Source organism: Atractosteus spatula, chromosome 3 (genome assembly GCF_055471065.1).
Source record: "Atractosteus spatula isolate fAtrSpa1 chromosome 3, fAtrSpa1.hap1, whole genome shotgun sequence".
Classification (NCBI taxonomy): domain Eukaryota; kingdom Metazoa; phylum Chordata; class Actinopteri; order Semionotiformes; family Lepisosteidae; genus Atractosteus; species Atractosteus spatula.
In genome coordinates this window covers 59,593,267-59,609,529 of record NC_142708.1, presented here as the reverse complement: position 1 = coordinate 59,609,529, position 16,263 = coordinate 59,593,267, and the positions used below count along the sequence as shown (strand labels likewise).

The 16,263-nt window shown below is 36.1% G+C and overlaps 2 protein-coding genes across 2 annotated transcripts; one reads left to right on the top strand and one right to left on the bottom strand.

Moving 5' to 3' along the window:
• The first annotated feature begins 1,218 nt into the window (after positions 1–1,218).
• On the top strand, positions 1,219–3,667 carry LOC148838067 (uncharacterized). The gene is made up of 2 exons (XM_088910611.1): positions 1,219–1,326; positions 2,198–3,667. The coding sequence occupies exons 1-2, from the start codon at positions 1,219–1,221 to the stop codon at positions 3,665–3,667; spliced, it is 1,578 nt and encodes a 525-aa protein (XP_088766737.1).
• A 1,224-nt stretch (positions 3,668–4,891) lies between these two features.
• On the bottom strand, positions 4,892–15,890 carry rchy1 (ring finger and CHY zinc finger domain containing 1). Its single transcript, XM_088910619.1, has 9 exons — positions 15,750–15,890; positions 14,226–14,345; positions 12,842–12,957; positions 10,695–10,773; positions 10,303–10,347; positions 8,773–8,831; positions 8,334–8,363; positions 7,748–7,868; positions 4,892–6,428 (listed from the first exon to the last, which is right to left on the bottom strand). Exons 1-9 carry the CDS (start codon positions 15,801–15,803, stop codon positions 6,300–6,302), a joined length of 753 nt encoding a protein of 250 aa, XP_088766745.1. The 5' UTR covers positions 15,804–15,890; the 3' UTR covers positions 4,892–6,299.
• Positions 15,891–16,263: the final 373 nt, after the last annotated feature.

Below are 16,263 nucleotides of genomic sequence, written 5' to 3'. Positions count from 1 at the left end.
AATGTCTCTTACATTCTGTTCTTGAAATGTATAAAAGTAGTGTTTGGAGATTTATGTTTTTTTATATTAACATACCTGATGGGTAAGACACTGGTTTTTAAATTCAACACCACAGACTTCTTTATGGCTCCAATTAAATTTACACCTTGGGACTATTGGTAAGTGAAGTATGTTGGCTTTGTCATCTTTACAAACATTTGTAACATCACACATGTGAGCAATTTCTGTAAATAGTTGCTGGATCACACTAATTGCCTGCAGCATTAACAAGTAGCCACTGGAACACATGGTTTCTGTTGATTAGGTGTAGAATGCCAGAACTGCTTTTATTATTAAATTTAATGTTGAGATAAAGGCAGACCAGAAGATGGATGAGAACTCATTACAGCCTCAGTATTAAATTAATAACACACACAAATTATTCATACCTTTATGTTTTGATCGTTACAAGAAATAGAGAGGATTTCAGAAAAATATATTTCACTTAGAAAGTCTTGAGACATAAAATAATTTTACTACAGTGTACTAGAAAGTCAGGAAATGTACTGCATATTTCCTTGGTGCCAATAATTTAACCCAGAGCTTTGTGAGTACTTATTGGTATTGATATTACAAATAAGAGGAGGCTTGCATAACCAAAATATAATACAAATATTTTTATAATAACTTTAAGAAATTTCACAATACAACCTGTATAAATACTTTTTATAATGTATTATTATGTATAATACCCTAAATATAACTTACATTTATTTCCACAGATGTTGGCATTTTACTATTAGACAATTGACACATTTTATTTTATTTCAATAGCATTAATTCAAGTGTCTCTCTGGGTCATTTGCCACTAAGGCATGCATAATAACTGATTAGTTAAATATCTAATCTAACCATTATTCAATTATTGGGCAGGCTGAACTTTGCAAAATAGCACAAGTGATTTCTATATGTACTGAAGCAGACTAGCAATACATACTGTAATAATGAAAGAATGCATGATTCAAGTCCATTGGAATCCTTTATTTTATGATCTATACTTAACATACATTCATTGATTCATAATATAATGGGGTTTAAAACAATCTTAGTTGGCTGCAGGCAGATGAAGATGTTTTGAAGTGTGGGGGGGGTAAAGGTGTTTTAGTGATTTAAGGCAAGCACACATCAAGAAACTGAACTGGTGCACTGAAAACTCACTTTGCACAAACACTGCTGAACATGTTTTTGTTATATTTATTAGAACTATTGATTTTCTATCAGTCAGTGAAGAAGATGAAAGTCTACATTTGTTTTCTGATTGTTTTAGACAGCAAAGCCTTTGTTGTAGTAAGTATTATTATTATTATTACTATTATTCAAATAGATTTTTAGCTTTTGATATGGTAACATTGGTAGTTTTAATTATATTTCAAATGTCATTAAACCACGATTTATGCAAAACTTTAAATATGGATAGCATATACCATTGTACCTAAATGTTCTTAAATTTGTCTTATACAGTAGTTATGTTGTTGCTTTGGAGCCAATTGGAGATTTGATCATCTAATGCCTGTGTTTCTTTCTTCAGTAGTAATAAAAAAATATGAACATTCTTTGGTTTTTGAAAAAACATAAACGTATTAGGAGGCACCATATCAAGCTGAGTTTTCCACTAGTTTGAAACACCCTAAGCAACAAACTTTTGAGAAGGGTCTATCATACTTCTACTCTCTCATTCATTAAAGGGACAGAGCTATGTAAGTTTTATTTAGCATGAAACCATACCTAACATATCACTTTTTGTACTGTACATGAATAGAAATGTACTATAGGCTTATGAAAGATTTGCTATGTGAAAAACTCTGTGTACTTACATGAGCACAACACTGTCTTACACGTTTTATGGGGTGTTAATGAATCATGTGAGCTAGTAAACATAGAAACCAGCTGTGTGTTTATGGAGTGTATTTATACAGTACACTTATTTATAATTGTTGATAATCTGACAGTTCTGAGTTGATAAGGACTAATGAGTTCAAAAGGATCATACTTAAGGCTAATTTGTTAATTCAAACTGTTATCTTTCAGAATAAATTTATACTCACAACCTATGTTTGAGAACTAAAGTGAAGCAAAGTCCTCTGCTGTTGGTAAATTTCATTTTGGTTTTCCTTTATACCTGTAATTATACCATTTTTTCTTTGTCCCCTCAACGCAGCCCACAGAAAAAAGGATGCCACTCTCCTCTAAACTGCACATGTCTCCTGGAGGTTTCTTCAAAGCGTCCCCACTGAACAAGCCTCAGTCCCAAAAAGAAACAATACTCTTCCCACTCCAAAGAACAATACCTGTGGTACCCAGATTTTCAGGCACATACCGGAGACACTCTACAGTGTTTGTCATGGGACCTCAAATGAGCAAGAATTCACCTGTTTCAAGGTCTATTCCTCTACGAGGTCCATCTCTGGCTCTGCCGCCAGCAGGCCCTGCACATCTTTACAGACCACAAGTTTATGTATTCCGACCACCTGCACCCGCACCCTTGCCACCTGTTGAGAACAGAGGTTCTCAGCTGCATGCCCGTTCTACCGCGCCAGACCCGGCACAACCGTGTAGCACTCGAGTCGCTGTGAGATCGCCTCCATTGGCGCCCCAGGCCCAAAGGCCAGTGTCTCCGCTCTTCGTTTTCCTGCGCCGTGCTGTTCCCGCTGTGGCGCCTCCTCCGGTGTCGCGTTCAGGTCCACGCTTTGTGTTTGCAACAGACCGCGCAGCCTTTCCTGGTGTATTGTTTGTGCCTGGTCAGAAGACCCTGTCAGCACACTTAACATCTCCAAGACTTCCGCCAGGCCCACAGCCCAGTCTTACAATACGTCAGCCCCAGCCACCATCTCCAACTCTTCCCCCTGCAATAATTCCAACCTCAATGCCCAGGATCCCATCCCTCCCAAGCATTGTAAATCTGCAAGGTCGAATTATTGTCATTCCATATGTCTTTGCTCCTCATAATTGTTTACACAAGCAAAAGCTTATGGCTCACCCTAGCCTCACAACGGGTTCCCCAACTACAAGCTCTGCTGTATCCACTGTTGGTAAAACAAGCGCTCTTGCCACAACTGTAGCTACCACCACCAAAGGAGACATGACTACAGTCGACACAACAACAGCTAGTACAACTATAACAACTGTATCTGTTGATAAAACAACTTTAGCTGAAACCACTATATCTGAAAAAAACATATCTGGCACCACTTTAGCTGCCACTACAACAGCAACTACAGCTGAAACAACAGTAGCAGAGACAACTGTGGCAGATATAACACTTATTACTGCTGTTATTTTAGATGACACAACTACAGCTGAAACAACAGCAGCAGAGACGACTGTGGCCGAGATGACAGTAGCTGAAACAGCTGCGGCAGATATAACACTTATTACTGCTGCTATTTCAGACGACACAACTACAGCTGAAACAACAGTAGCTGAGACGACTGTGGCCGAGACAACTACAGCTGAAACAACTATAGCAGAGACGACGGTGGCCGAGACAACTACAGCCAAGACAATGGTGGCCGAGACAGTAGCTGAGACGACAGTGGCCGAGACAACTACAGCTGAAACAACAATAGCCGAGACTACAGTGGCCGAGACAACTACAGCCGAGACCACTACGGCTAAAAAAACAGTATAATAATGACTTATGTTAGATAGGATTTCCCTCTTCTGGAAATAAGTGACAATACAAAGAATTGCAATTTATTCATGGTTAAGGTAAAAATATGTGGTGCCATTCTAAAAGGCGATTCATTTAAAATATCCTGTTGTTTGTCATTTATTCACTAATTGTGCTTTAACAACTCTGTTGAGACTTTTGGACTTAAAAAGTTATCTCACTGATCCCTCTTGTGACCAATCTTGGTAATGTACACAAATTGAGCTGGAGAAACTTTATTCTAAACTGGGTTAATTTAGGGTCTGCTAGAATGCCATATTTTCATTGCAATCTTTTTGTTAAAAGGATACATACAGTACTCAATATACATAAAACTGACCCACAAATCTACTGTATTTCTGTTTAAAAAATAAAGCCATGACTAGAGGAAAACTAGTCACTGCCAAAATTGCTGCATATTAATAACTTACCCATATGTGACATGAGAAAAGGATTGATGAGACTTTTGAAACAACTAAATACAAAAGGCAGAATGTTGTTGTTTAGATGCAGAATAGTATGTTTTGCGGTGAAAATGTTTTATCTGTCACATGTATAAGCAATGGCACTTTTCTGTTTTGTTTTACCTTGTAAAGAAGCATATAAAGATTCTCTTAATCCCATGTAACACAGTCAGTCATTGTTAGCAAATGTTTTACCGGGCTAAAGAATAATTCAACACTGAGCATAAACGTTTACGGTCTTAAAAATGTACTATTATAAGTGCTACCTGAGTTTGTCTTCCAGAAATCCAATTCTTACATTTACTGTAGTTGACATCTTTATCTTGTATTTTATATTAACTTCCTGTCATCAATGTTTTACAAACCACGTGCTTTGGCAATTTTCCCTCCACTTTTGTTTCATACATTTAAATCAATCAAAGTTTAATAGTAATTCATTAAACAGAAGTTCTTGCTGTTTTGGGATACTAGGCCATAAACATCACCATATGCCTCACCAGTAACACATGGAAACCTAATCGAATCCATCATTAACATTAGTTTTAAAAAAACTTGCTAATTGTAGTTGTGTGAATACTCAGGTGACATTACAAAATATTAATGCTTCAGTAATCTAGAATGGATGTGTTGTTCTTATATACTTTGTAGAAAACTTTTCAGAAAAACAATGCTTTTAATTTTAATACAAACACAGAGGCATACCAACAGTGCAAAAGATGTGTAAATAACAGGACAAAGCTGAAGAAGGGCTTATTTTTAATGTATTTTCAAACAGCAGAAACTAATGGAAACACAGCAACGTATTTCACAGGAGCAATGCACCATTCATTCACATTTTTGTCTTCATAAATTAATGAAGCAGAATAACTGCCCAATTAATCTACTGTAAGTTACTAATCCTATTTTAATAAGCATAAAAATAAGGCCTTAATGATGTACAGTATAATACTGGAAAAAGCGAAACTAGGTTTTCTACACAATATACATTTCATAAATAAGAAACCAAGGGTGTCAATTCTTTAATGGAAGGTCAACATTGTGTGTTGTTCTAGAAGTATGACTTTCTCACATAGTCTTGATCTGCTGCAGTTTAAGAACAATAATATCTCCATTTAAAACCTGCATTTGGACAATATACCAAGTTGAACAATTAAGAGTCAGTAAACCTGAGATTTGATGAGTTTAGGAATTAAGAGTAGAAAACATGACATTAATAAAAAAAATTACAGTTAAAACACGTGGAATTTCATGTTTTATAAGATTTAAATGCATTACAAGAAATGGCGGCTGACAAGAAGTAATGGAAAATGTGGCTAAACAGTTGATGAATTAGGGAAATCTAATCTAAGTGCCTTTCAATACAGTATAATGATTACACTATTTTTCTATTTTTACCACTTTTACTTTTATGTATTTTAGAGACCAAGTGACTGGATTTGTCTTGAAACTGCTTAAAGGAGTTACATCACAAAATGCTAAAACAGGTATTATCACTTTTGCATAGTGTCTGCCTTCAGTTGTTTCATCAAGACAGACTGGGTGGCCAATTTTCAACGCAAAGCTCTATTTTCTCAGGGCTGAACTAACACCACAGGACTTGTTCTACATTGTGACGTGATTTGAAGCACATCAGGAGTACAAAAGGGTATTCTGCTGAACAACTGGAAAAATACATTTCAGAAAACATGCATTTCTGGTTTCCTGTCCCAACATGTATTTGCTCGATGAAAACAAAAGCAACTTCTAACGAGCTGGAGAAAGAAAAATATTTCAGAGTATCGCATAGTAGAATATCCAGGTTTTCCAATATAACTGGTTCTGTACTGCCACTGCACAGGTCATTCAATGCAACGCTAACTGCATAAATCGACTTATTAGATTACTTGAATAAGTATAGGAACATCATACTAAAACAAATGGTAAATTAAAGTTTATAGTACCAGCCAAATATTCTTGTACAAAGCAGGGCTTAACCAAATTGATTGTGCACACTGCAGACCAAATTCAAACACATTCAATGAACATGATTGAAATAATCAATTAATGAATCTCTACAAGATTATGAACACTTTTCCAAATTAGGCTAGCTGTGGGATTGTGGGACTGTGGGATTTTGCTAGCTTCTAGGCAGCAATACAGTGGGCCCATCACTGTGTGTCCTCCTGAGGCATGAGCCCTCCATCCTGCGCTGTGTTGTAGGATCCACACCCACTGCACTTCATTCCCAGCACATGAAAAGGCACTGTGCAGTGAGTCTGGCAGTCGTTACACAATATCTAAAGGAAAAAAAAAGAGGTCAAGTGAACTTCTGCCAATACTATAGCAGAAGACCAGAAATAAATTACTTAATTGAGAGAACACAGTTGGAGAGCCATAGCACTATGGCTAAATTACATACGTGCAATGTCCCACTCAATCATATACTGTAGTCGCATGTAACTCATAAACCAGGGATACAAATCCAGAGGTTACATACAGCATCTCCATGATTAAGATCACTTAACATCTTTTATCTTTTAGCTCGTAATAGAACAATGTGAGTGCATGCAACTAGATAAAGAGTATCTAGAAAAGAGATGCACTACACAGAACTTTATATTTTAAAAGGTAATCTAAGGTAATGTTGATTAATGGTGTCAATACATTTCGAGGGCACAAGTCCCTACCTGAGCAGCTGGTGTGCAATTCACAATGTGACAATGGCCGAATTGGTTCCAATGCTTGTATTTTAGCAAAAAATATTGTACAGTCAAATGCCCATAGAAGACACGGTGGTGTTAATTTTATTCTCTTACAATTTGAGGCAGTCTGAAAATATCAACCTCATATTGAAAAAGGTCTCAAAGCTTTAATCATCCACTTATTAAAAAAGTCACAAATACTATTGTAAAAAATAGCAATGACAATCCACATTTAAGTAATTTGTAACAGCACCCACTGAAGAAACTTGTTATGCATCTGTATATGGGTCCCAGACATTTTACAATGTTCACAGTCTCAATGTCCTGAAGTTATACCCGTATGTCACAATGTTCTCTCAGCGGGGTAAGCATCAGCTGCTCTCAATACAAGTTCTTCCTTATTTTCTCAAGTCTCATCTTTTGTTGTCCCTACCTATGCCATTGGATCCTTTTACATCAACCAGCTCAAGTGTGTTGCTATTGTACAACAGGATTTAGGAAACAAAACATTCCCGCACAAGGCAGAAACAGCAAATTCTGCCTGACATACAGTAGCTGAAATACTTCACACAATGTAAGCAGAACCTATGCTATTGCCTTTTAAACATGACAAAAGACACATGCTAGTATAAATGGCATGGTATATATTTAACAGGACAACAAGGTTTATACCAAAAAAATGATCTTGGAGATAAATATGGACTAATTTACTTGTCTGGTAACTGTTTTCTGACACTCCTAACTAAATGAAAAATTGTTAAGTGAGGATTTATTCACACTAAGACGCAAACACACTAAGATTACCTTTTAAAGCTAAAGATTTTTATTTTCGCAATTTATTTTTCAATGTCAAACGAGCTCTAGACAGTTTCTGGAGAAATAAAACACCAGCTTGTGTTTACTTTTAATATTACCTTTACAGTAACATTCCGATATTCAGTTGGCATTGGAGTCTGCGAGATTTCTTTGTCCAGTTCATCCCAATAGTCTTCCATATTCCAGGCAGAATGCATGCACAGTGGGCACCTGTATGCACTGAGTTAAATTTACTTTGTTAGAAAATTGATTTTAGTTTTTAATGAGGATCGGGACCTTTTAGAGAAAGGAAAGAGTGAGAAGCTGTTACTAAACCAATATTGCATAGAGCATTACATTCACCAAAAGGATTATAAAGGGTATAAAGGATAATGCATACTGTTAAATCACATTGCGTAGTGTTATGCATGAATTTGTGCTCATTTTGTAGGCTAATTAAAGTGATGCATTACCGCTACATCAACTAGGTACAGTGTGTGTTTTACCAAGTGCAAGTCTTGGTTTCTCACATCACGAACTTAAGTAAAGTTTTATAGAGCATAGAAAATGAAGTATTGCATACTATAGAAGCAAAATATGCAAGGAGCAAAACAAAAGGAAGCAACTACAAAAACAAAAGGAAATCTGTTTATTAAGTCAAAGCAAATCAGAAAAGCCAACAATCCTTACAATCTGCTAACTTACCCTGTTTTAGACATGTCTTCGAAACAGGTTCTGGAAAACAGAACAAATGCAGTTGCCACATTACTTAGCGAACAAGTGAAGTTGGTATCTGGCATCTTAACTTGAAGTGCCACCACAAACTAAAGCATTACAAACCAGCTCACAAGTCCTGATGCAGGATATATATTCAAAACCTCGGAAATCCCTACACAACAACATGTACCAAAATCAAAAGCACTTAAAAGTCCAATGCGATAGATGCTTACTATCCTTACAGAAATGAAAACTACTTCATATTATTTCAAAGCTGCCCTTGTGATCCAAGGTTACTGGATCATAGATGGATTATCAAACAGTTCAGACATGAAGCCGTGATACCTGAAGCTCAGACTGGACTCCAAGTGTCATTGATGCTCGAACTAACCAGGAGTCAGTTTTTAACTGAGGGACTGGAGCTTACTTGTGAAGAAGGTGACCGCACGGCAAAACATGTGCGCCAATCCTCGACGTATGAATATCCTAAGGAATAAAAGGAGGTGGGAATCAGACATTTATATCTGTTTTGACAGAAAATAACTTATAAAGGGTTCATTTAAAGGGGAACTGCAAAACACATTTTTTGTATTCCGGGGTTAGAAAGAATCAGAATTGATGAGTGCGCTTTAAACTGCAATAAAAGCTAGAAGCACACAGTAACTTGTACAACCTCCAATTTACATAACAACATAGAAACATTTCCAGGTATTTGCAGCACCATATTCTGCAATTCAGAACGAGGCAACAAAACTTCCAGTGACGCATGCAGCCCTATGACATTGTAACCAAGCAGGCTTGTGAATACACTGCTTTTAATACAACGGACATATTGCTTTCGATTTCCAGACAGTTTTGCCGTCAGATACCACTTACTTGTTAACTCTGCATGCAAATGAAATTGCAACATTTCTGCAGTTAAAATATACAAGCAAATAAATACAGGTTGTGCTGCAGACATCACATTACATTAGTCAATACGGTGACTAGTGAGCAGGAAGGGCCACATCATGTCGCAATTCATGGGAACTTGAGTTTGCGACAACATGGCGACTTACAGTGCTTTCACAAAGTCCACGGTTTTGTGCTTAATTCAAAATGTGTTAATTGTTTCTATAACATCAATTAATTTATTTTTTACAGAGATTTAATAACTGGTCTAAGGAATTGGGACTGTAGTTCCCCTTTAAATGCATTTACACAGTTAGACATAACATGTACTGAAAATGTGATTTTTTACAGATTTTAGTTATAAGTACAAATTGACCACTGAGTAATTGACCAATGAAACTGAAGTGATAATCTAGATTTTAAAAAATCAAACCTTAAGTTATCAAGCATACTATATAGGTGTTATTTATATGCAGTGTCTCTGAAACACTATTACTCGGGATTTGTGTTCTGCATTACTAGATTTGTTTTTTAAAAAGCACACTTACATTTGTTTAGTCTCCAAGTACCAAATGGGTGCTTTACAAATACTGCATATACCTGAGGGATTTTTTTTCTTCCTTACTCATACGACTCATGACGTGTGAACTCAATTTAAAAATGAGTAAATATATTTCAAAGAACAAGAGGCCTAGGGACAGGCTTGGGTGCATGAATATTAAATATATGCATGATTACAGTACACTTCCTTTAGCATGAGCTCAATATTACAAACACTCCATGCCTTTCACAATTAATAATTCTGTTATTTGAATGTGCATCCGAATTTTTTTTTTTAACACAGAAATAGAAATGGTAAATGGCACTACTGCCCTTGCCTTTAATGCTGTAAGGTAGTCTTTCCATCTGTGTACGACACCCAGACAGCTACCGATTAACTTTGCAGGGTTTTAGGATGTATGCCTTTGATAATTTGATATAAATCTGATAAAAAATGTGTAAGATTTTTTTTAATATTAAGTTTTAATAAGTGTTCACATTTTTAAATCGTGATTTATAGGCTTACCTCCATACAAACTGGGCAGTTTTGTCTTGATACATTTTCGACACACTGAAAAAAGCAATAAAGTATGAAATAAGAAAATCAAAGGTGCAAATAAGCATAGCAGAATCACTCAGGAGTCTCTTGCAGCACTTCACAAAATTAATAGTTCAATTTAAAAAAAAAACAACACGGAAACATTCCTGCAACTCAAAGTTGCATAAGTTTGTTAAACTCAAAGTTTAACAAAGTTAATTAATGGGGCTCATGTGTGGTTATTGGTCAGGCAGTAGCCAAGCTGTGATGCCCTTAGATAACTGATGCTATTAACTTAAGCCTTAAACTTAAAATACATCACTGTCAAGAAAATGAAAACAAATTAGATATTGCTACAAAACAAAAAAGTGTGAAGATACCTTATGATTTCCTTGCAGGTCGCTGATTAAACACAGATTACATTTCAGGCAGTGAAAATACTTTTCTCTGGGACCAATTCTAAAAAAGAAAAACATCATATTACCATACTGTAAAATAATCAACGAAAGAATACTACAACGTATTTAAAAAAAAAAACACCTAAACGTAACCTAAGTGAAACACATATTAATGCCGAAAGTGGGACATCAAAGTGGTGAGCTTTATCATAGAGATTATTTTGTGCAATTTGAAAAAAGATTAAACCAAATAAAAATTTAACTGGATCTTAACTTTGCTATGCCATTTACAGATAGGTCAAGAAGACAAGTTTTGCTTAAAATGAAACACCTCTTCTATGTAAATAGTTTACATATTTAGATAGGAAAATAAACAAGGTCACATATCTAGCTAAGGAAGTGCACAAGTCAGAACAAGTGAATGAAATTGTTTTGCAGACACACTTGTGTACACATGAAATGTGATCTAACCAGAACACACAGGCACCTATGACCATATCACACCCTTAATAATTATCACTAAAGGAAGTATACCTCCCACCCAACCAATTTAGCCGTGTTGATGGTCAGCAAAAGTCCAAACACTAATGTCAATCTTATTAATCATGTGTAACATGGTTAAAAAATCCAAATATTTCTTTCTTGATTTAATTTGCACTAAATATTTTTAGTAATTTTCTTTAATATGCATGTTCTTTGATGTAATGACTTATAACGGTGAGGTTGCTTTGTAAAAAAGATCTTGATGAGGGAAGAACTGAACCTGTCCAAGGGAAGGGAAGATATGCATTGAGGCACTAAAGACGTTAAAGATCTTCAGGTGCTGTTCAGAAAGCTTCTCTACTAGTACTCAGAGGGAGTGTAAGAGTCAGTGTAATATCAGGTCTATTTTAAAGGCACTAAACACAACAAATGCAATAATTCACAATGATGTGCAATATATGGTCATAAAAAAAGTCTTCCCTTCCTTCCAACCAGATGGTTTGTGACTGTGGGCCTGTGTGGGCTTTTTTGGATAACTGGATAACATATAACTGTTGGTGATCTTGGAATTAACCAAAATCAGACAACAGACAACCGTCTACAGTTGTAACAATCTATAGTACCAAAGAGATATTATACTCATTAAATAACCATTTTGCATTTACACAAGTTGCAAAATAATTTTTCAGCAAGATGATGTGATGGTCTTTTGTTACACTACTGCAGTTATTGCTTTTGCATTTATAGCATTACACGTGAAAAAGCTTTTGATACAACCGGCTCTTGGGTGTCCTTCCATTATTTGCTCCACCTGCATTAGAAAGAACCTGTGCTTGAGGGTTTCTTTGAAAGAGTACTTAAAACTATTAAAAGGTTTTGTGCAGTACAACTTTGTAGATCTTAAATGAGACTAATAATTCCTTAAAAGGGTTTGATCCTACTTTTCCTTTTATCAATGAAAATCTTTCTGATGTACATTGTATATCCTTGTAGTTGGGGTAAGGCGATTTACATTGTGACATTTTACTCCCACAGTTTGTTAAGCCATTTTCAATTCACTCCTGCCCTGAACAAATATGGTGTTACAACTCCCCCCAAAATCAGGCCAAAAATTGATAAAGGGCAAAAACAAAAACTTTCATTACTTAACCTGCACAGGTAACTACTCTTTACCAAGAAAGATGTGTGCAGAACAAAGATACAGTATAACCGAGAGACATAAATGAGTTTTTGCATTAAAGGGGCACTGACAATTAAAAGGTACTGTGAAAACAAACATGTCAGAAACTAGTCACAGGTGACCAATCAGTGGAAACATACAGACTAATGCACTTTTGAACAGTGGTATTTGTTCTCTAAGATGAGGCAATTAAACAAAGATGTTTGTCTGGCTTGAATCTTAATACCACTCATTTCTTAGTGATTCAACAGTAACTTAAAACACCAAGTCCATCTCTGTGTGATGCTGAGCTCAAAATTACTTTTTACTTTAACACTGCTTTAATGACAATATTAAAAATGGAGTAAAACCTTTAAGAACAAAATGGGTCTTTTCTGGGCTCTTTTTTATGTCTTGCAAAAAAGCAGAATAAAAAACAATTCAGACTACTATTGGTACATAATGTAGACTCAGGATTTGTTCCTACCTACATATTCCACATTGTTCACAATGATACTGTTTCTTGTCTTTATCAAACAAGTGGCACGTGTCACAGTAATAATCACCAAATTTCACTCGGCACTCTTCACATGTCTGCTGAGCCTAAGACAAAGAAAATTAAAACATGTTTTTGTTAAAATATTACTGCATAATTAACCACAGAATCTTTAACGCAACTAGCTTAACCAGTATGACAAATCACATGGAGACGAAGTCAAAAAATTATATAAATGGCAAAGAACCAGGGATATAAGAATTTAAAAATTGTATTCAGATCATAAGCAAAGTTCTGAAGGCTGAATTTTTCAAGTCAGCAAATGTGAGTTATAGTTTTCTGCTCCTCATGCTTTTACTGCTCTCCTTACTTGGTGAAGCCGACACACTGAACAACATCATCTGTATATACTGTAAGAATGTATTAATTGCAATTAGGAGAAGAATGTGACAAAACTTTGTGAAATCAGCTAGAATAACAACAAACTACATGAATCAATCATTGCTAGCAAAATCCTGAACTTGTGCTGCAAACATCACAAAACAGAAAATTTCTAGGTAGGTGCAATGCCATATTCTGGGATTCAGAACGAGGCAACACATCTCTGGAGATGTGAAGTGGCCCTATTGCATTGTAATAAGCAGCTTGTAAATAATGTATTTAATCCAATAGAAATATTGCTCTTGACTTCAAGACAGTTTTGCCGACAAATGGAACTTACTTGTTAACTCTGCACACAGATCACATTGGAAACTTTCTACAGTGCACAACCTGTATTTATTTGCTCGTACATTGCATCACATTAATTATGACAGTGACTAGTGAGCAGGAAGGGCCACATCATGCCACAATTCGTAGGAACTATCACTCTCTCCCCGTGGTGAGACCAGGGGTTTATGGCAACATGGCGACTTGAAGTACTTTCAAAAAGTTCACAATGATTTTGTGAATAATTTAAAATTTGTCAATTTTTTCTATACTGTCAATGAATTTATTTTGTTACCAAGATTTAATAACCAGTCTGAGAAATTGGGACTGCAGTTCCCTTTTAACAGGTTACTACTTCATGACAAGTCAAGGACATAAAACCAACTCAACCTCAGAAAGTGAGTGTGGTTAAGTATAAGCCTTTAAGCAGCTGAGCCAGACCTCTATAACCCTGCATTTGTGAAAGGAGAACTTGATCATTGCAAGTCACATTAATCAAGTCTCCTCTACAAGCAACAAATAAAACAAAACCACCACTTGATTTTAGTTGTCCTAAGGCACAGGGAGGAATTCAATTTTGTGAGTTCTGTGGAATTAGAATTCCAAAACAATTGCTGCATGTAAATTGTAAACATTCCTAACCGGAGCTTGAACACCAAGACTTTACCTTTTGGATTGTGTTGCACACAGAGCATTTGACATCTTTCACCTGAAAGCGATCCATCTGATGGTTCTCTTTTGCGTCGTGGCACAGACGGCACACATAAAATTTACCGCAGCATGGAGCCTGAGTGGAGAGACACCAGATTTTCAATGACAAGCTTACCATGATTGCAGCATCGTGTACAGGACCTCAACACCACATTACAGAGTATGGAAAAAAATCTAGTTGCAAGAATTGTGATGGTGACAGCACATTTTTGTTGCGTTTCACAATTTTCAAGCCCAGCAGAGTGACAAAAGTGGAAATAAGCTTAATAGGAACAAGAAACACACCATGGACACATCATTAGGCATTCTCTTAATGTTTAACATCAATAACACAGTAGCTTTGTCCACTGAAACGAGATTGAAAACAACTTACACTCAGGTGAGAGACAAGTCTGAACTGGGGTATTGAAAACTATAATTAAACTAATATCATATACAATCATGGTGCAGTACATACCTAATCTACCAACTAAAAGTTCCAGACAAAATCACAATTTTAATGTTTCCCATAGGACCATGCTTCTTATACAGTATGTGTAATTCCAGCCATTCAACATTCTCCACAGCTACAGGTCCACTCCCTTCTTCTGTTTTGTTTGTGCCTACATTATCTTTAATCATGAGTGCAGAGCCAAAACATGGCAGTTTTGATCAGCACGATTATTTAGACAAAACAAAAAAAAATCCAGCTCCATTTCCCTTTTGAGTGTCGTCTTAAAATTCCAACTGCAGGAAAAGCGGGTTTATATTGTGCATTAAATTTACAACAAAACGAATGTTTGATGGGGCGAATGACCTCCATTCTTATACAATAATGTGCACAAAGTGCTGATCTGACGTTTCATCAGGAGGAAAGATTACAATGCTACGCATGCAGGAAGCATAACACTTTCACCTCTATGTCTAACTCGGCTCTCATTATTTGATAATTTTTATAATCATGTTATTTAGTTGGCCTACTGACTCGAAGGGCAGTGCACCTAATTAAGTACCGGTACACGATATGCTCCACCGGTAAATTATGAAAATCAATGACTACAGGTGTATGGTCCTTAACCGGCCTAGTCCTTTAAGTCCTCCTTCACAAGGGTAGCAAAAACATTCACCTGCCCAGAAAAAAATGATTTTTCTTTCTAGAAATCAAACAACATACTAAACATTCCAAAGAATATTCCAGGAGGGTATGACCCCAGGCCTGTTAAGTTTGTCCAAAATGCAAACACCACTGTGTCCTGCTGTATATTGGACGTGCTGAAGGTGCCCCGATTTCCAGTTTAAGCAATTTTCATTTACCCTTCTTTAAATTATTTCGAACCCGACTTGTACAGAATACAACGAAATGAGTGCTTACATGCACCTCTTACACTTCTTCGTAGTTGTAGTTATTCCCTGTATAAAAAGTACGTGTTTTAAGCAGATCCACAATCCACAAGTCAGCTAACCATCAATGTGTATGCAATGAAATGAAAATCATGCTTACTTTTAATGAACAGCTACGCTCATAATGCTCACATCCCATCGCAGAAGCAGCCATTTTTGCTGGAGTTTCATATAAATGTTCCCCCCGTGTTCAGCTGTCCTAAATAAGACTAAGAGGTGAAAAATTTTCAGTGAAACACCGCAACAAAACGGAAGAGGGCGTATACCATCCATAAAATGCACTCGATACAGCCCTGCACTGTTTGTATTTTAGCCGTAAACCAACATGTGCTGTTTGCGACGCCATCTTCCTACGGTCAAGCACACCGTATTTCATATAGTACTGTATTTATATTATGTATGTTAATATTATATTCAAAATTAGCAACGAACTGTAGAAAACATCATACATAACCTGTGCTTGTGCTCTTTTAGATTTTTAAACATTGAATTACAGTGTACAGTGTATATAAAAAATAACAGACGCAGTAAAATATGCTATCATTATTTGTATTATTATTTCTAATAAACTTAGTTGATTTATTCGAGCGCATATGTTGTTGAGTTAATAAGCA